Genomic DNA, 22,307 nt, shown 5'->3' on the forward strand with positions numbered 1-22,307 from the left:
AAATATTTAGTGCCTTGTAGTACAGATTTTTTTAAAAGTCTATATTCTAGAGAGTATATTTTACTTTGGTCTTTATTGCTGTATGGCTTTTCTGTCGGTATGGGATGGTATTTCTGTCAGTTTTCATGATGTCAGTAACTTTGGAATTTGCTTTAGTTTGTCTAGCCTTGAACTGTTTGTGAAGTGATAATGACATGAGTGTTCTGGAAATATATTTTCTTCTTGGCAAAAAATATGATTATAGATTGCAGTCAGACATTAATAATGTAAGAGACTTTATATTGTAAGAATGGAAAGAGACTATGTGTAAACAAATTATATTAATTTAATACTGAGCTTTAAGGCATTTGATACCTTCTACATTTTACAGGAAAACTAACCTGTGTTTTACAGAGAATCCTGATCAAGAATTTGAAAGCTCAGCAACAGAATTTATCTAGCCCAACATTCTGTTTAGTCATTATTGAAAAAGCTGCAAGGGATAAGTGGAAAGTGTATTTGCTTCAACTGCTCATATGTTTTTCTCTTCTCATTCTGTTGAAAAATCCTGGCAGGTGGGCAGATATCAGCAGGCATGAAATGTCCCTATAGTTGCAAACGTTGCATACCTCCACTAGCTTTTCATAAGCTTGCAAGTTAAATTCTCTTCTTCCTAAACAATTTTGTGAGTTGAAAACAATTTGCCAGCTATTTTAAGACACTGTAGAGGAATATTCACACTTACTGTATTGTATCAGTCAGTACAGGTTATGTTAGACTGAGGTAACAAGCAATCCTGTCACAGTTCTCTGAAAAGCAAACTCTGAGACAGAGTTCAGTGTTCAGGGTACTTATTAGGTCCTTGGATTGAACACGTGTAAAAGGGAGGGGAAGAAGGAGGATTGGGCGAAAAGTAAAAGTCAAGCAGACTTAACATTCTCAGCCAACTCCAGGACAACTCTGGAGTTGAAATGCCCCTCAGAGTTGTCGCTCTTTAGGATAAAATAGGTCTTGATCGGTCATTGTACGAGGGTCACTCCCAGGCCCTTGGGTGTGGAAGCTCTCTGTAGCTAAGGCAGTCTTTGCAGGGGCTGGCAGCTGAATCATGTCCACTGATAAGTCCTTCCCTGAAGGTGTATTTAGTCAGCACCTTTCTATGTTCATCACAATTCATTCTTTGGGCCACTCAGCCCGCTTCTTCAAATATATTTGTTAAACAGCTCCTCCAGGATTCCAGTGGGCCTTTCTCCCTGGTGGGAGCCTAGATTATTGCTCTGGCTTTTGTAGCTGGTCTCAGGGCTGCAACTGATATTCACCATGTCCCTCATCCATTATCTTTTCATGTCCCTTACCCTCAGCTAGCACTTCTTCTGGTCTCTGTCTTACCTGGTAGCATGACCCACTCCCTCCCCCTTAGGTATTTGAGCTCCTGTTCATCATATACCTTCTAGTCTGGGTTACTGTACTTGCCCATTTACCATCACACTTGGCAAAGGGATACCAAGAAACACTAAATGGATCATCTGTGTACCAAATATATCCCCCTGCCCTTGTTTGTAACAGCAGCCCCTCCCTTTGATGGTCGGGGCCAATTACCCCTGCCAAGATGCTACTCCTTCTTTGCCTGCTTGCTGGTCCCTTGACACAAGGAGCCTGAAGTACCCAAGTGGCAACTGTAGCTTCCAGTTACATGGTTAATTGCTACTTCTTCTGCCAGCATATTTTTCCCTTTGGGGAATAGGACCTCTAATCCTGCAGAACTCAGAATTGCAGGATGCGGAGCCCAAATTTCCCAGTTGTGTAACTGAATATGAGGCCACAAGAAGTGGCTTTTACTCCTGGGTTTTTGGACCTATATATTCTTCCTATTGGGGACACAGCAGTATTTGAAGATCTTTAGTTCAGGTGTATCCCGCATCCTGGTGCTTCAGTTGTGCCTGTCAAAATCTCTGTCAGGTTGTGTGGTTTGGGATCCAGTGGATTTCATGGTCATAGGCCCATTTCTGTACCTCCTTTTCTGTGAAGTGTGTCTCGTGATTACATGGGATCCCATGCTGGTTGATCAAACATTTCATAATTTCTAAGATAGTTGTGCTGGTTAAGACCCTGTGGGCAGAAAAAGCAGATGCATCCTCAAAATATGTATTCTTGTCGTAATGAAATGTTGGCCCATCCAGAGTGGAAGGGGCCCAATGTAGTCAGCTTGCCACCAAATGTCCAGTTAGTGTTCTTGGGGAATGGCCTTATCAGGGGATCAGGATTGATATCTTGCTGTCGGGTTGGACATTTAGTGGAAGAGTAACTCCATCAGCTTTTTTCAGAAGGAGCCCATGTTATTGCATTCCTGGATGGCCTCCATCTCTGCCATATGGCTACTTAGTGCATGTGCTCATTTCGTTGGCACCGAGGTGTCCTACAATAGAGACTGACATTAGCTTTCTCAGTCAATTGTTACTGGTTGTTTAACGTCTCTTCTATGTTGGATGCTGTCTGATGGCCTTTAACTTGTATCACAAAGATCTTCACATTTCATGCTCGTTCAGATATATTCATCCACATGTCTCTACTCTAGGACCTCCTTGTCTCTGATCTTCAATATTTCTGCTTCTAGGCTTCTGATCAGCCAGCCAGGTCATTAACTACTGCTCCTGGGCCATTTCTCTTTCCACACAATGTACACGAGGCACACTTCTCAAAGGCGTGCCCAGTTGGGAGGCTTGTTCCTTTTTTGCTGTTCTTCCAGGCCACCCCTGAGTGAAGCTGTCTTGTAAGTGATAACCATTTTTGAATTGTGGCCACGTACGAAGCTTACATATTTTCATTTTCCTCTTCTTGTTATCTGGGCATAAAGGATTCCTCATACGGCCATAGCTGTAAGATGCGGGATGGGTGCAGGGGCAGCAGTGGTAGATGACACTAGGTCTGAGCTCCCAGCTCATGCAGATTGCTTGTGCACTGTGCTCTTGCTCATGCTTCATCTTGGGTGCAGCTTCCATTTCATGTTCTCGTGATTATTGATGACAGAGACAGCTCATGATAGAAAACTCTGAACACATGGTCCCCTAATAACCCATGTCCAGCACTCCGTCTCTGCCAAGGCTCAGTAGTGTGGTGGGAATAGAGGTATAAAATTTGCAACTGCAGATGGCATGGCCTTTGAGATGTGTGTTGGGTCTGCATATTCCACATGCTTCTTTTTGTAACAGTGACTCCTCCAATAACTATAGTATCTACTGGGTCATGTGGCCCTAGTTGCAGGGCTGTTTGCAGTGTGTCCTAGACCTATAGCAGAGCTATCCTCTGCCCTGGCATGTACTCAGAGCCGGCAGCCTTTGATATTTTCCAGTATATGGGCTTGAACAGTATTCCCAGGAATGGAATATACAGCCTTCAGAACCCCAAAAGACCTATCAGATGTTCGCTTTCTTCCTTGCAATGGGAGTTGAAAGATGTAATAGTTGGTGTTTCAGTTCAGATGAGCTGTCTCAGAATGCTCTTGACCTCTAGGCCCCTAAATAGCTTACTACATGGAAGGTCTCTGAATCTTTGTAGGTGTTTTCTTCCACCCTTTGAAGCATATATGTCTTAACAAGGCCTCCAATGCATTAACTGTGCTTGTTCACCTGGTACTATTAGAATGATGCCATTAATGTAGTGGAAACATGAAATGTTCTGCAAGATGTCCAATTGGGCCAAATGTGTTCTGACAAAAGTTAACATGATCCCAAGGCAAAATTGTGAATGTATACTATTCTATTCCATATGCATGCATACTGCTTTTGGTCCCCTTTTCTGGTAGGGTTAGCAAAGAACACATTTGCCAAATCAGTGACCATGTTAATCTGCTCTAACAAAGATACACACCTTGCATGCTGCCTGCAGTTTGGGCTACTAACTTTTATCACAATGGTGAGCTATTGTCACCTTCCAGGCCTTGTTTAGTTTACAGGGGCCAGATGGGTAATTTAAACAATTTGAGGGGGTCCATTATCCAGCATTCTTTACATTCTTCAGGATAATACTAATTTATGCCATTCACTCCCTCTGAAATGCAACATTATTTTAAAACTTATTATATTATCCAGGGGGTAACAGTTCCAGAGGCTTCAGCTTGATCTTTTCCACTGTAACAGACAAGGACCCAACGTTGGGGTGGTTCCATTTGCCAAGAATGTCTATTCCAATTATTAATCTAGGGACTTAGGACATGACCACTGCATAGGTCTGCAGAGCCACTGGCTCATTTTGAGAAGAACCTTGGCCAGGATGCCATTAATTTCATCATTCCCATATTATCCCTGCTATAAAGAGAGGCCATGATGTGTCAGTGTCAACTCAGACCTTGTGTCCAGCAGTACTTGGAATGTTTGTGGTTGCTTTTTTCTCTAGGCTAGAGTTACCCAATGAAATGACTGTTGGTACCTTTGAGGAAGAACTAGGGACACTATTACCATGGATACTTGCTCTGGTATTACAGGGTCCTTCCTCCTGGGCCCCGGACTTTTAAATGTATCAGCTCTGGATTTAAAAAGTGGCTCAAATCCAGAAATTGAGCAATGAATTATGACTTTTTATTGTAGCATCTGCCATCAGCTTTCTGATCATTTATCCTTGATTTCTTCTGATGACATAAGTTAGGTAGTACCCTTGTTGGCTGCCCATGTGTTTTACTTCTAGGGATGCTGTGTTCTATTAAACATCTCTATAATTCTCCATAGGTCAGTCCTCTTGACTGACACTTCGATCTTGCTGCTTATTACAGTAATGGCTCTCTACTTGGATTGGATTCTGATGGTTAAGTGTCACCAGCTGGCCTCTATTTTCCTATTGTCTCCATCACTGAGCACAGTTCTGTTACAGTTTTTCATACCATCAGCTTTGGTCTATGAAGGAAAGCCACCGCTTTCTCAGTGATGCCAGTATCCCTCTCACCATCCCATTATTCATGGCTTCAGTAAATGACATACGTTCTGGCCCTGCTGTAGGTAGAATGACCTGGTGGGTTTTCTGATGTTTTACAGTATATCGTGATAGAAAACTCTGAGCACATGGTCCCTTAATAATACCTGTGAAGCACTCCATCTCTGCCAGGGCTCAATAACATGACAAGACTAGAGGTATAAAAATTTCCACTGCAGATGGCGTGGCCTTTGGCAGGTGTGTAGGGTCTGCATTGGGATTATTTCACAGGGGCTTTCTATATATTCCACATGCTGCTTTTTCCAACAGTGACAGTACCGCTTTCCTAGACTTTTAACCCCTGCTTTTAGTGTTTGCTATGACAATTCTGGAATTTAGACTGTATTTTTCCATGTTTCTAGGAGTCATCTTTTTTCCCCCAGCTTTATCGAGGTGTAATTGATAAAATTGTAAGATATTTAAAGTGTACATTCTGATGATTTGATATAAATATACATTGTGAAAGGATCCCCCCACATCTAGTTAATTAGCACATCCATCATCACCTCATATATTTATCTTTTTTCTTTTTGGTGAAAACACGTTCTATTCAGCAAATTTCAGTTGTACAATATTGGGTTAGCAACTGTTGTCACCAAGTATACATTAGATCCTCAGACCTTATTCATCTTATAGCTATACCCTTTCCTCAACCTCTCCCTATTTCCCCCATACCTGGAAACCACTCTTCTACTCTGTGTTTTTATGAGTTTGACTTTGTTTTTTTTTTTAAAGATTTCACATGTAAGTGATACCATTTATTATTTGTCTTTTTCTGTCTGGCTTATTTCTTTTAGCATAATACCCTCAAGCTCCATACATGTTGTCACGAACAGCAGGATTTCTTTCTTTCAAATGACTGAATAATATTCCATTGTATATATATACCACATCTTTATCCATTCATTTATTGCCGGACACTTAGGCTGTTTCTGTATCTTGGCTATTGTGAATAATGCTGCAATGAACATGGGAGTGCAGATATCTCTTTGATATCCTGTTTACATTTCCTTTGGGTATATACCCAGAAGTGGGATTGGTGGATCATATAGCAGTTCGATTTTTAGTTTTTTGAGGAACTTCCATATTGTTTTCCATAGTCGCTTTACCAATTTACATTCCCACTGACAGTGCACCCGGGTTCCCTTTTCTCCACGTCTTCGCTAACACTTGCCATCTCTGGCCTTTTTGGTGATATCCATTCTATGAGGTGTAAGGTGATGTCTCATTGTGGTTTTGATTTGCATTTCCCTGATGATTAGGGATGCTGAGTACCTTTTCATGTTGCCCATTTGTGTGTCTTCTTTGGAAAAATATCTCTTCAATTCCTCTACCTGTTTTTTAATCATCTTGTTTGGGTATTTTTGCTATTGAATTGTGTGATTTCTTTATATATTTTGGATATTAACCCCATATCAGATATATGATTTACAAATATTTTCTCCCATTCAGTAGTAGGTTACTTTCTCATTTTGTTGATGGTTTCCTTTGCTGTGTATAGGAGTCATCTTAACAGTGAGTTCACACCATCTCCCAGGGTTCTTATAAGGGGATAAATCCTAAATCCTGCATCTTGGAGAGTGCTTTTTTTTTTTTTTTTTTTTTTTTGCGGTACGCAGGCCTCTCACTGTTGTGGCCTCTCCCGTTGTGGAGCACAGGCTCCGGACGCGCAGGCTCAGCGGCCATGGCTCACGGACCTAGCCGCTCCACGGCATGTGGGATCTTCCCGGACCGGGGCATGAACCCGTGTCCCCTGCATTGGCAGGTGGACTCTCAACCACTGTGCCACCAGGGAAGCCCTTGGAGAGTGCTTTTAAATAAATAAATAATTTTTTCCTAATCCAATGTAAGGTTCTGATGCTTTTGGTCAAACTCCCTTCAGAATCCAGAACCATGTGTATTCCCCCCAACTTCTGCCAGTATGTGCTATCTAGGTCTTACAGATCCTTTGAGACGTAGTCCCTTTCTTTTCTTAGCAGTCCCAGAATGTAACAGGCTGAGTTATGCCGAGCCAAGTTATAGACCCAGTGGCCAATAGGGAAGGTGTGAGCAGATTCTGAACTAGGGTACAGGTGTTACTGGAGGAAGCTGCTGCACTGGGTTCAGAGCAAGGGTAGAGTACTGTCTCTCAGTAGAGTAGGGTAGACCACTTCTGCAGTCTCAGAAGATTCAGGAAAATTTGGAAATGCAAAGTTGGGGGAGATTTTCAGGGCATCATCTCCGATGTTCCCATCCCATGTGTCAGGGTCTTATTCTTAACACCAATAAAAGGTTATTTTTCACTCGTGATACATGTCTAGTGTTGGTGGGGAGGGCAGATTTGCTTACTGTTACCACTTAGGGACCAAGGCTAAATTGCATTTTCTTTCATTGGTAATTAAATGGTTCCATCCAGAAATGCAGTTATCACTTTAGCTTGCATTTCCTTGACTAGAACAAGTCATATTGTCACATCCAGCTTCTAAGGAGTGTGGGAGTATCATTTTGCCTCTAGGCCTTAAGGACAACTGGAATATTTGCTGAGCAGCACCAAAATCTACCACAAATATTGTGTGTAATTACTTTTGAACGTTTAGTATAATTGGAGGTTATGTCCTGGAGATAGTAATAAAGCCTTCACCTCCTACGACCACATATATTAAAAGGCAAAGAACTTCTTGAAGTAGAATTGGGTTGTATTATTATTTGTCTGAGTTAATTGCTCTTATGTATAATGTTTTTTTGTTACTGTACTGTAATGCTTTTCTTCTGCAGGGACTTCTGTGCTTTTTAAAAAAACTGTATTATGTGTTTTTATTTTCAAGAAGTTAATGTTTATATCAAAAAGGATATTTTGATGGTGTGGTGAGGCAGTATAACGTAAAGAAGTTAAGGAGATCTGGTTTTGATTTAACTTTACTATTTAATGACTTTAAGGAAGTTACCTAACTTCTAAAGACTCTTTTCCTTATTTAAAACATGGTGACAAAAATATTTATTCCTCAGAGTTGTTTTGAGAGTTAAATATTGTATAGCACTGATAAGCAATTAGCATGTTTTTTTTTTTTTTTTTTGTGGCACGCGGGCCTCTCACCGTTGTGGCCTCTCCCGTTGCGGAGCACAGGCTCCGGATGCGCAGGCTCAGCGGCCATGGCTTACGGGCCCAGCCGCTCCGCGGCATGTGGGATCTTCCCGGACCGGGGCACGAACCCGCGTCCCCTGCATCTCAACCACTGCGCCACCAGGGAAGCCCAGCATGTTATTTTTATTAGGTAAAGGTCATGGCCGCCACTTTAGGAATCTTTACCCATTTAAAAAGACTATAAAAGGTTTAATGAATTCTTCAGTTAATTTTATATAATATTATAATAGTAATTAAAAATGTTTTTTAACTATTAGAAGCAACTATGTGCTTTTCAATTTCGGGCTTCCATAGCCCATAGATGGGGAGGAGGAGGCTTTTCTGTGATGAACCTTGTGGGATTATTTGCTTTTAAACTTTGCACATATATATCTTTAGTTAAAAACAAGTGGAATAAAAACAAACCACAGCAGTACAGAAGTCAGTACAGAAGTCAAATGAGACACAAATTAGTGGATCAGGGATAAATGCTCAAAAAATGGTTCTGGGCAATTGGTATATGGAAATGTACTGAGAAATATCTGGGAAATATTGTATATGGGGAAAATTAAGTTAGATCCATGCAATAAATACAAAAATAACTTCCGACTTGATTGAAGATCAGAATAGTAAGAGCCAAACTGTACATCCTTTGAAGAAAGTTAGAGATTATCTTTACAATCTTGAGTTAAGAATAAAAAGCACAAATCACAAGGAAAACAATACATTTTTTTAATAGATCTTTATTGGAGTATAATTGCTTCACAATACTATGTTAGTTTCTGTTGCACAGCACAGCGAATCAGCCATGTGCATACACACGTCCCCATATCCTGTCCCTCTTGAGCTTCCCTCCCACCCTCCCTATCCCACCCCTCTAGGTCATCGCAAAGCACCGAGCCGTTCTCCCTGTGCTATGCTGCTTCTTCCCAGCAGCCAACTATTTTACATTCGGTAGTGTGTGTATGTAGATGCTGCTCTCACTTTGTCCCAACTTTTCCCTTCCACCCCATGTCCTCAAGTCCATTTTCTATGTCTGCCTCTTTATTGCTGCCCTGCAACGAGGTTCATCAGTACCATTTTTTTTTTTTTTTTAGATTCTGTATATATGCGTTAGCATATGGTATTTGCTTTTCTCTTTCTGACTTACTTCACTCTGTGTGACAGACTCTAGGTCCATCCACCTCACTACAAATAACTCAATTTCGTTTCTTTTTATGGCTGAGTAATATTCCATTTTATATATGTGCCACATCTTCTTTATCCATTCATCTGTCAGGCATTTAGGTTGGTTCCACGTCCAGGCTATTGTAAATACTGCTGCAATGAACATTGTGATACATGTCTCTTTTTGAATTATGGTGGAAAACAATAAATTTGACCAAGTTAATGTACAGGCTTTTTAATGAAGATATAGTTCTCCAAAGAAGATATACAAATATCCCAGTAAGGACATAAAAAGACGCCCAACATCACTAATCATTAGGGAATTGCAAATCAAAACCACAGTGAGATACCACTCACACCCGTTAGGATGGCTGTTATCAAGAAATAGAAAACAACGAATGTTGACCAGGATGTAGAGAAATTGGAACCCTTGTGCACTGCTAGGGGGAATGTAAAATGGTGTGGCCACTATAGGACAGAGTATAGAGGTTCCTCGAAAAGTTAAACATAATTACCATATGATCCAGCAATTCTACTTCTGGGTATACACACAAGAGAATTGAAATCGGGGCAGGAACAGATATCTGTACACGCATGTTCCTAGCAGCATTATTCACAGTAGCCAAAATCTGGAAACAACCTACATATCCATATATGGATGAATGGATAAAGAAAATGTCGTACATACATACAATGGAAATTATTCAGGGTTTAAAAAGGAAGGAAATTCTGACACATGCTACAGCACAGATGAACTTTGAATACATGCTTAGGGAAATAAGCCAGTCACAAAAGGACAAAACTGTATGAATTCATTCATTTGAGGTGCTTAGAATAGTCAAATTTATAGACAACAAAGTAGAGCAGTGGTTACCATGGGCTGGGGAGAGAAGGGAATGGGTGGTTATTATTTAATGGGTACAGAATTTTAGTTTTGCAAGATGAAGAAAATCCTGGAGATGGGTGGTGATGATGGTGCACAACAATGCAAATGTACTTAATGTCACTGAACTGTTCACTTAAAAATGGTTAAAAAACCAAAAAAAAAAAAAAACTCAATAGGTTGAACAGAATAAGCAAGGTGGAGAAGAATCCATAGTTTGATACCATTTATATTGTTTTATAACCTACGAAAATACTAGATATACTAGATCTCGATCTAGATCATAGATATGGGAACATACTAGATCTAGATCTAGATCATAGATATGGGAACATTGATAAACCAATATAGGTTGTGTCCAAAGACAGAAGACATAAAGCAGTTGAATTTGAGAGGGAGCCTCAATCATATCTGTAATATTTTCTTTCTTTAGAAAATCTACAGTAAACATGGTAAAATATTGGGTTTGACAGATCTGGGTAGTGGTATATAGGTGTTTATAATACCATTCTTTAGACTATTCTGTGTGCTGAAAAATTTTTCTTTTTCCCTAAAGAGAGTATAGAGTTACAAGAAATCTTCAAAAGGCCTAATTTTTAGTAAATGCTGGCCTTTATTCTCTCAGCTCTTTTTCCTGACTCACTTCTTAGATGGGTTTTCTGAGCATTTTCCCTGGTTCTCATTTTGGAAATCTGCTTTTCTTCCCTCCTTCTGCTGATTTGTTTTGGACGCTGGGCCGAATTACTTATTCTTTTGTCCTAGATAGGCTCAGATTATTGGGTCACTTTCTTTTCTGGATTCCAGATGTCCTAAAGATGACCTTGAAGATGATTCTTCTTTGGAGATTTTTATAATAAACTGGTTTCTGGAATTCCTAATTTCTGGAAGTCCTACTCTTTGATCAGACTCTTTTCTGTTTCATTTCTTTGATGCACATTCAGGTTTCTAATTCTGTTGCTGGAATACTGTATTTAACACACAATTTATGAATCAGTGGCCATGTGGGGTGTGTGTGTGTGTGTGTGTGTGTGTGTGTGTGTTGGGTTTTGGTGGAATGATTAAAATCTGTCTGCCCTAACTCATTATCTATCTCTAACATTTTCATCTCTTTCTTTGTCAAAGTCTGTACCTTTTACAGGTCACCCCTTCTCTCCAAATGGGAATTATCTTTCAGAATCCATTCAATATACTTTTATAACATCAGACGTTCATAAACATAATTTATAGAAAAACAAAGGTAATCTAATGGGCCTTAAGGACATTGCTTAACTTCTCCTAGGTCTCCTTTTTCATTTCTGGCATATGGTGATACCGGCTCAATCAATCTCACTGGATTCTTATACAGACTATTTTAAGTTATATAGATGAAAGCACTTTGGAAGTTTTATATTACTGCATGCATATAAATGTACACTTAAGAAATGTACATTTCTTAAGTGAACTCCAACGCATAAAATTGGTAGACTATGAATATTATGTGTAAGCCTTTCTAATAGTAGTTCTCAAAATGTGATCTTCAGAGCCTTGGCTCCTGGAATGTTAATAGGTGTTATGTGAAAAGTGCTTCTATGGATAAAACATTGGGAAAACACGGGGTTTAGTAAAGTTAGGCTTCTGTGCTTTTGTACTCTCTCTTTTGAGAGTAGTTAATAGGTTCATGTACTTTGTGAACTGTAGAGAGAGATTATATCAACTAAGGAATACCCCTTTTGGGGCAGATTTGTGAACCTCAGAATACACTGAGAGAGTGGGAGATATAATTCAAGATATATTTTATTGCTCTCAGTCTTCCAGTTTAATGTTCTAAACTGTGGTTTTCGTTTTTGTGATTCCTTTGATCTTTACTAGTAATAATATTGAATTAAAGCCAAATTTATTATTTCATTTCTAGTGTAATAGGCATGATTGCTTATATAAGAAAACAAGTAATTCATTACAACTAATTGTATTTGAGATTATTTTCTTGTTTCAAAAGGGCTTCTAAGTTACCAAAAAATGAAATAAATTTGTTTTAAACCTTGTTCCATCTATGTGCTTGTATTAAATACCAAGGCCTGCTTTTAGATATGCCATGTCTAAGAGGATAAAATCTAAAACACTGTCCTGAGAACGTTTCTAGTCACTGAATACTGAATTATTTGACATCTCAAAATCTCTATTAATACATGTGTCAATTCTGAGGCTATATTTAAATGATGAACAGTTTTCTTTAATCATTTTTCTTTCCATAGTCTTTATGTAGCTCATGAATTATTTAGGTTTCTTTTTTTCATTTTTTTCTATTTTTTGCAACTAAAGCTCTTCTCCTTTACATAAAATGAAAACTATTCCTTTGAAATATCGAATCATTAAACTGATTTAAATATTTTATTTTGATGATTCCATTTTTAGGCATTCTTTCATTGAGTATTATATATTCCATTTAATTTTGCATGCATGCATGTAAAATTTGATTTCGTGATTTAACTTTCTGATGGGTTTGCCCAGTATTGACATTAATGAATTTTACTATATGATTCTTGGTTTATTTAATAAAATATGTCATTGAAATTATCCTCCAATGTAAAGTTCATCTAATTTTTTTCCTTTGATTTCCTTTATTCTCATACATGTAAAATTATTTGTGATAATTTTAGCCAGAAGTTATTTTTATCTAAGGAATAATGCTAGTTGAGTAATGATACTAAATTGTAGGCATGGAAAATTAATGAAAGGCTTCCTAATTTTAAGTATTGTATCTTTATTTGGCCAATGATTATTTTATATTTGTCCTAAATAGTTCTTTTTTTTCACTTTTTGTTTTGCTGTTTTCATTTTCCTAGCTTGTGATGAATGGAAAATATTACCAAAACCAAACCTTCATAGAGATGTCAACAGATTTGGACACTCTGCAGTTGTCATTAATGGGTAAAAGAAGCACATTTATCAGTTATACTACCCACATATTTTGTTATTCTTTAAAAAAATTATTGTTTGTACTTAATGGATTGGATTTTCTATATCCCTGTAATACCGTGGAATGAATTTTGCTTCATTAACCATATCCTTCATTTCTTTTTTGTTTAAATTTATTTAAGGGGCAGGGGAGTATCAAAGGAAAGGTGCTGAGATAGAACTTCAGATACTCTTTTAAAAAGTCATCCTGCCTTCTTTCCTTTTTCCAGAGATCAGATCATGAATGACTTCCTTAAAAAAGATCAGTCTGAAGTGATAGAAAGGCTAGCCACATATTTCTTCTGAGGAGAGCAAGGGAAGTGAGAAGAATTAGATTCTCATTTTGGTTCTGTCATAACTGAATGTGTGACTTTTGACAAATCTCTTAACCTCTCTGGCCTTTAAGACTGTTCTATCCACTGGGAATTTGGACTGGATGATCATTAAGTTCCCTTCATCCTTTAAGTTATTATGATTTTGCTATTTCTATAGCAAAAGTTCGTTAATGTGGGCTTGTGACAGTAAACAATATGCTAGATCATTCATTAGCTTAAAATTTGTAATTCATGACATTTTTCATAAGTTCATTTTATTACTACCTTATTCTAATTATGTAAAAATTCTCCAATATAATACTAAAAGTAGTCAGAACTTAATCGTAATGAAGCTGTGTAACTGATATCAGTTAGCTTTTGAAACTGAAATAAAAGAAATTCAGAGTGTAAACATAAAACCTCTAGGCTTCTCTGTTGAAAACTGCATTTGATTGATTTTTATTTTACTTTTTTTAAATAATAAAAGATATTCTTGAAGCATTTTCTGATCTTTTCCATTTATTGTGTTAATAATATTTTTAGAAACAAAAATTAGGCTGTTTTGAGGGCATGTCAAATTTTTTGGCATTGGTAGTATTAATTAATTCAGTAATCATCTGGGCTTTTCAAATTGAAACTTTGAAAATCTTTTTGATAATTTTACTCTTGGTCTTTTTATTTTACAAGAGGATAGTAAAACACTATATGAAGAACTCTATATCTAATTTCTAAATTCTTTGTATTCAAAAATTATAATTCTATATAGTAATTCTAAAGTATATCTTATTGTCTAAAGTGTATCTTATTATAGTATATACAGCTACTATATATTTCTAAAAAATTGTTTCCTAACTAGATAAGATAATGTAAAATGTGTATTTAAATTTATTTTTAAAACTAACACATTAGAGAGAGACTTTTCTTAATATTGTTCCTTTAAGATTCTTATTTTGTCTCTAATAGGTCCATGTATATATTTGGAGGATTTTCTAGTGTACTCCTTAATGATATACTTGTATACAAGCCTCCAAATTGCAAGGCTTTCAGAGATGAAGAACTTTGTAAAAATGCTGGTCCAGGGATAAAATGTATTTGGAATAAAAATCACTGTGAATCTTGGGAGTCTGGGAATACTAATAATATTCTTAGAGCAAAGTGCCCTCTGAAAACAGGTAAACATTTTTTTTCTTTCTTATATTTGGAACAAAGCTTCTTTATTTGGCTAGAAATGGAAATGCATTCTGCTTGTAAGAATTACCTTAGTAGCTTTCAGAAATTAAAAACTCAGATTCTCTAATTAGGAATTCTAATGTTTGAATTTAGCAGTGATTAGTAATTTAATATCTTTATTAGCTATTTTTAGTTTTCTTTTTTGAATTCTGTATGTAATATTTATATATCAATTTGTATATGTAACATGGCCATATATATGAATTATTTTCATATGTAAGTAAAAAATGCTTTCAAATACACCCTAAGATATACTGTATGCTTCAAAGAAAAAAAATGAAGTAATTTATTCTGCATTTGGTAATTTTTTTCTCTCTGAATTATTGCCAAGGCAGACCATAAAGTTAAAAATTTTCTAGAATTTTGATGAGTTTTGTTATAATTTAATATTTCTTATAAAATATTGAATAAATAAATCAAACTTATGAATAATTACTAATAAATATTTATTTATAAGGAATGATTTGGATAAAAATTGTTCAATTTTCTTTAAATGAGTGGGGCTCTTATACATTTTGGTGCTACAATTAACAAATCAAGTTTTGCTAATCTATAATGAGTCATGTCTCTAAATATCTTTATGAAGAATAATAAGCAATGAGTATTTGTTATAATGTTTTCTTTTAGATATATAGTAATACATTTTGTTTAGTAAAATACCTCTAAATCTTTTTCTCCCTCCATAATGTGTAAATTTTAATTAATTAATTAATTACTTATTTTAATGTGTAAATTTTAAATGGCTGTAGGATCCTGGTAGACTGAATAAAGATGAGTCTAGGAGGTATCTAAATCCCTTTAAATATAATTAAATTACAAAATTGAGTTCATATTGAAGAATTTATTTTGATATTGATGGTTATATTTATGGTTTAAAAATGTCTTAGTGATTCTTAACAGATGTTAAAAATATGTGAATTAAGACGTGTGACATTTTCTTTTTCATCCTGATATGTTCTCTCATTTGTATCACAGCTGCTTCTGATGACAGATGTTACAGATATGCAGATTGTGCCAGCTGTACTGCCAATACAAATGGGTGCCAGTGGTGCGATGACAAGAAATGCATTTCATCAAACAGTAACTGCAGTATGGTTAGTATTTATGGGTAAATGATGTTGTAGCTAACATGCTACTTCATAATCGTTAGCTTACCATTTAGTACCACTGTACAAAATAGCACTTTCCTTATCAAGATATTTAGAAGGGGGAAGGGTGAAATAGGGGTATGAGATTAAGAGATACAAACTACTATGTATAAAATTGATAAGCAACAAGGATATATTGTCCAGCGCAGGGAGTTATAGCCATTGTTTTGTAAGAATGTTAAATGGAGTATATAATCTTTAAAAATGTTGAATCACTATGTTGCACACCTGAAGCTAATTCAATATGGTAAACCAACTATACTTCAAAAAAAAAAAGAGATTTAGAAAGTATGTAGGAAATCACCTACTTCCTGGTATGTTGTAAATTCAGCCTGTAGCTCCTTGCTCATATTTGTCAGTCTAGATTCCATTTTGAATCTGGAAACTTTTACTTCTTTTCATAAATAAGGTTGGGAAAATCCTTTCAAAAATTGTTTTTAAGAAAAGACTGTAGCTATAAACATTGTCTTCTGTGCTGATGAAAATAGGATTATATAAGGATTATATTATATAAGTCATTTCCGTGAGATTCTTTTCAGACATGCATTAACAGTGGTGTGGTTTAGGTTTTGTTTATACACTTTGTGTGCGAGTTTAATCTGAAGTATTGACAGTGGTAGTTTTCCTTTTATCTGTCTTTAGATCTCTGGTTCTCTGAGGCAATATTGTCCCCCGGAGGGACGTTTGGCAATGCGTATTTTTTGGGTTGTCACAACTATGGGGCTGCTACTGGCATCTACTGTGGAGAAAGCCAGGGATGCTGCTAAACATCCTACAATGAATGAACAGCCCTCCCACAAAAAATAATTGTCTGGCTCAAAATTTCACTAGTGATGAGGTTGAGAACCCTATTATAGATAAGAGTATTGAAAAAATAATAAAATTAGTATTGATGATAGATTAAAATGGATTAAGAGCAGCAAAAATTAACCTTTTAAGTGGGTAGCATCAAAATGTCCCATATTTTTTAGAGGATGTCAACAAGTTGAAGGAAAAAAATTTTTAAAGTATTAACAATTATGTTTAGTAGGGTTAAAGATTCTCTTATTGGAGTATAGCTTAAATAACTAAATAGTATACAGATTTTCAACTAAATACATATTATTTTTTATTTTTCTGAATTTTTATTAATCAAGAATCTATCCACTTGTTTTTCAAGATACCAGGCAGAAGTAAAAGGTAAAGAAAAGGGAATTTGAAAACTAAGTAATAAGTTTTTATTTTATCATCTAAAATTTTTCTTTAGTAACCAGTCATATTTCAAAATACTTAGTTGTATGATTCTATTCTAAAATAATATTTAAAACTTAAAATGAAGGAAAATATTGAATTATTGACTAATCAGATTGAACCCTTTTGTTTTCATACATACTGTGTTGGTGTATACTTTTCAGTGATATGAATTGCTGTAATGATAATAGATACCTCAATTTTATTTGAGTTTTAATGTTAATATGACATGACTCACTTTGAAAATTTGAATTATTTTTTATACTTGCATAATATTCATCTAATGGGAGTTACATTAGTGAATAATGTGGAAGTAGGAGGTAAGTAAAATAAAATATAGGAATAAGGGACTAAAATGGAGAACGTTATTAGATAAAAATTGCAAGCAGATTTTACTTAAAAATTTGTTCGGTAACTGAGTTAATTTGTGTTTAGACATTTACACTATATGAAAATACACATATCTCAAAAATTGTATTATGCAAATTGTTATCAAGTGTTCATTTTTAAAAGTGGCCTTTTGCTTTAGAGTTATTTTTGATAATGATGTGTTAACAAGGAAAGTACTGGGTGAGATAGTATAAGTGAGCAGATGGTACTCACTTGTAATTTAGACTTTGATGTAATATGTCTTTTGGATGGTTTTATCAGAATGTCTGATGATTAAGAAACCAAATGCTAATGGATACAGAAAGGTCTATGAGATTTTAGTGTAAATGATGTCCACTGAGATTCTATTTCATTATTTAGTCATAGTTACTGCAAGTTGCATATTTTGTGCTCTAATAGCTCCAATAACCTTACTTCTTACAGATTTTCATTTTAAATTTACATCTAAATATAGTAAGATGAAGATGAATAGAGTAATGGTTATGCTTCACAGTCTGTTTATTAATGTACATCTGGTTCATTAGGCCAAAAAATGCCAGCCATGTTTCAAAGTAAGAGTCAGCTTTCTTCCATCATTGAATAAATTGGCCCTGTGTGTGACTGAAATATAATTTCATCTTTTGTACTGTTTCAGTATCAATAAATGATTATACTGTTCTTTTTTTTTTAAATAAATTTATTTTTGGCTGCAGTGGGTCTTCGTTGCTGTGCGCAGGCTTTCTCTAGTTGCGGCGAGCAGTGGCTACTCTTTGTTGTGCTGTGTGTGCTTCTCATTGCAGTGGCTTCTCTTGTTGCAGAGCACGGGCTCTGGGTGCACGGGCTTCAGTAGTTGTGGCATGCAGGCTTATTAGTTGTGGCTCATGGGCTAAGAGCGCAGGCTCGGTAGTTGTGGTGCACGGGCTTAGTTGCTCCGTGGCATGTGGGATCTTCTGGACCAGGGCTTGAACCTGTGTCCCCTGCATTGGCAGGCGGATTCTTAACCACTACGCCACCAGGGAAGTCCCAATTACACCGTTCTTAATGAAGAGCAGTTGAGTTATTTGGATGGTGACTCTGATGTTACCATTGTTATTCTAAAGATTGGCATTAAGCTGTTACTCTTTCTCTTATTCTAACATGTTGTTTAGCCATTCTCTTGTCTTTTTTATAGGTTATTTTATTTATCAGATGATTCAAGTAAATTTATTTTTAGTTAACAGATGTTTGGAACTATAATAATTGTATAGAATAATACTAAGATTTATATACTATATGAGAACAAAAAGCTATGAATCAGAAAAACAACATTAAGAAAATTTATATGTTCTTAATGAAAACATGATGGTTGAATAAGAGTTGCAATGTAATTTGGGTTTTAAAAAAATATTTCTTCTGCGATTATTTTAGGATGAGTAAGATAAACATTAGTATCTATGTACTTTTTTTCTTTTCTTTTTTTTTTTTTGTGGTACGTGGGCCTCTCACTGTTGTGGCCTCTCCGGTTGTGGAGCACAGGCTCCGGACGCACAGGCTCAGCGGCCATGGCTCACGGGCCCAGCCGCTCCGCGGCATGTGGGATCTTCCCGGACCGGGGCACGAACCTGTGTCCCCTGCATTGGCAGGCGGACTCTCAACCACTGCGCCACCAGGGAAGCCCCTATCTATGTACTTTTAATCTGTGCCCTTATAGTATATGCAATTTGCTCTAAAGAAATTAACATCTTTGAAATGGAGGTGACCGCAATGTATTTTATGTTGGAAAGTATAGTAGTTTATAAATAAATATTTGATGGGTGACATTTTAAAGTATATATCTAAGAGGATAAAAATTGCTTCAACCATTTTTATATATGGGCGAGTTATAAGCAAATTTTAACTGTTAAGTTTTTTGGTTGAAGAGAACTATTTAACACCCTTACATGAGAAAGCCTGAGGTAAGTATGTCTGCCTACTGAAATAAAAGGGGCCTCAGGGTGCAGCATGTGTTTTTTCCTTTTTGTTTTTTTCTCAAAAAAGAGTAACAGGAAGAGTTGAGCCCAAAATTTTAGAATTTGATTTTCATTATCATAGATGCTAAAAATATTATGTGAAATATTGAAACTTGGTATGTGCAGGGAACTCACACCAAAGTTTCTATGTTGCCTTTTTTTTCTTTTTTAACCTTTAACCTCTTAGAGCTGGAATTAGTTGAAATATGATAGTTGTATAATAGGACTGATCAAAATGTAACTTTTGCAGGTTCTTTTCAACCTACATTATGGAAATGTGACAGATACATACAGGAGAAACATCAATTAACCAAAACCATTATTTAATGTCTGTGGAAGTAAAATTAGTTTGAGTTATTGAGAAAATAATTTATCTTTTTAGATTTTATTGGATTTTGATAAAACATCTCTTTAAGTTTTTCTACTCATCATTTCTACTTCATTCCCAAGGATCTGTATGATAGTTTTATTATGACTAGAATTCTTTCATGTGATCAGAGAGAAATGACTTTGTGCATTGGCTTTATTTATTGAATTGGAAACCTGTTATCAGATTCAATAGAATAGGTTTTCATTACATGGTTTCTGTTTCAAATTGTGTAATTTGCACATTTTTCCAGTAAGCACACATTCTAATTCGAAGAACTTTGTTTAAATAAAGAAATGAGTAAGAGAAATTCTGATTCAGTACAATTGGATTTGGTGTTAGAAATCTGTATTGTAAAGCTCACCAGGTGACTTATATGTACACTGAAGTTTAAGAGTCATTGCTGTACAAAGGTGAAAAATAACATGCTTTATCTTTTAATTTTCTAGTCTGTGAAAAACTATACCAAATGTCATGTGAGAAATGAGCAGATTTGTAACAAACTTACCAGCTGTAAAAGCTGTTCACTAAACTTGAATTGCCAGTGGGATCAGAGACAACAGGAGTGCCAGGCTTTACCAGGTAAAGATTTCAATTGGGTAAATGAGTTTTATAGTCCACAGATGAATGCCATTATAGTAAAGAACGTTTAGTAAGAATATTCCATTTTCTAAAATTAAATCAGTAGCAAATAAACAATACTATTGGAGTAATGATAGCAGTGTTTCTACAAGAAAAGTTTGTATGTTCATTTCTAATTCTTTTCAGATGTTCAAGGTTTCTTGTATTTATTATGCTATTGACTTGATCAGAATACTGTTCAATTAAAAAATTATGTCTTAAAAACATAGAAAATAAAAAGTATTCAGACTAGTATCCAGATCTAGCAATGTTAACATTTTAGCATATTGGATTTATTTTTTAAGTGCCCTTTATTTTTTAAATTTCAGGAACTGTTTTTTACTGACTGCTTTTTTGTTACAAATTGAAACATTTATAGTAATTGTTATATGATTTAATGAGAATCTAAGTTCTGCAAACCAGAGCAAAACTCATTTTATTTATTTTTTAAAAAATAATTAATTAATTAATTAGGTTGTACCAGGTCTTAGTTGTGGCAGGCAGGCTCCTTAATTGTGTCTTGCCAGCTCCTTAGTTGCAGCATGTGTACTCCTTAGTTGCGGCTTGCCAGCTCCTTAGTTGTGGCATGTGAACTCTTAGTTGTGGCATGCATATGGGATCTAGTTTCCAGGCCGCCTGCATTGGAAGTGTGGGGTCTTAACAACTGTGCCACCAGGGAAGTCCCAAAACTCATTAAAAAGAAATTTCAATTTAATTTTTATAGCTGACACTCTTCTTAGTGGACCCTAAGTACTCTTTCTTCAAATATGAAAGAAAAAAGTAGAAAATTGAAAACTTGTATAGATATTTAACCAGTTCCATTTTCTTATTATACAGATAAACTGAGACACACTGGTTATGTGACTTGCTTCAAAGTGCCTGACTTGTAAATGGCAGAGGGGACTAATAACTGGGAGTTCTATTTCTGTTCAGTTTTTTGCCTGTTTCTATATCATGATTTTTTTTTTAAAATTCTTTCATAGAAAAATTTTCTGAACCTATGTAGTTCTAGAAAGTGTTGGAAAATTCCATCACAGGACTTAAGTCTTTCTTATATAAGTTCATGTAAGAAAATAAAAATTAGATTGCCTTTAAAAGTACGATTGAGGTTTTGGAATTTTCTCTATGTGCTGACTTTTGAAGCTTTTAAATAGTGATATATGCATGTGTATTCACTTTGAGTAAATTAGAGAATATTAATGCAGTAGGCAGGATTTGAGAAGCATTAGTGATATGACACTAAACTTGAAAGTAATGATTTCTAAGTGTTAAAATCTAAAAATAACATGTAGATCAGAAAAAATACTTATAAAGTCTCTTTAAAAAGACAAAGAAAATGCTAGACTAAAATAAGATTTGACTGAAGGAATATATATATGTTTAAAGGAATATTACTCAATAAGAAGGGAATTAGATTACCAGTGGAAATTTGGAAAAATAATAGTGAAGTTTTATTTGGTAGTACCCATCTATTCATTGCTTGGGAAAATATTTTGGTTTGGTATAAGGGTTCTACTTGACCAGGCTATTATTTTGGAGAATAATAAATAGAATAAAATATTTTATTATGTACTAACTTACCTTGTCCTGTGTTCATATTTACTAAGAACCAGCTTGGTATATATATAGTTTGGTTTCCATTCAGCTTGTCTCAAGGAAGTAAATGCTCTAAATGGAGGGCCCAGTCTGTATAGTAGTTGCACTTTTCCATGAAAATTTGTGAATTGCATTTTTCCCATTGATCTCATATAAAATTGGCAATTTGAATTTGTCTAACTAAACTTATTGAAAAAATTAACTGCTATCCTTTTAACTCTAAAGCTGAGTTAATGCTCAATACTATGGAAGCCTAAAACATCAAAGCATTTGGGTCAGTGCTATAATTTAGTTTAGCCTCAAAGGCCCATGCATTGTTTGCATTTGTATGACTTATCAACCAGGTATTTTTGATCTTATAAAAAAAAAAGCGACAGGCAAAACTAATGTAAATCCTTCCTTGATTTAGTAAGGAAAGAAAC

General features: G+C 35.6%; 1 protein-coding gene across 2 annotated transcripts in view; it reads left to right on the forward strand.

Moving 5' to 3' along the window:
- Positions 1 to 22,307, forward strand: part of ATRNL1 (attractin like 1) — a 678,243-nt gene that overhangs the window by 119,562 nt on the left and 536,374 nt on the right. For both annotated transcript variants that reach the window (XM_027112688.1, XM_027112689.1), the window contains exons 11-14: positions 12,911 to 12,995; positions 14,300 to 14,508; positions 15,542 to 15,660; positions 20,118 to 20,250. In XM_027112688.1, coding sequence (XP_026968489.1) covers positions 12,911 to 12,995; positions 14,300 to 14,508; positions 15,542 to 15,660; positions 20,118 to 20,250 — 546 coding nt within the window. The remainder of the gene's footprint in view (positions 1 to 12,910; positions 12,996 to 14,299; positions 14,509 to 15,541; positions 15,661 to 20,117; positions 20,251 to 22,307) is intronic.

The sequence above is a fragment of the Aethalodelphis obliquidens genome, unplaced genomic scaffold (assembly GCF_003676395.1).
Source record: "Aethalodelphis obliquidens isolate GAN/ISIS:26980383/991018 unplaced genomic scaffold, ASM367639v1 scaffold11, whole genome shotgun sequence".
NCBI lineage: Eukaryota > Metazoa > Chordata > Mammalia > Artiodactyla > Delphinidae > Aethalodelphis > Aethalodelphis obliquidens.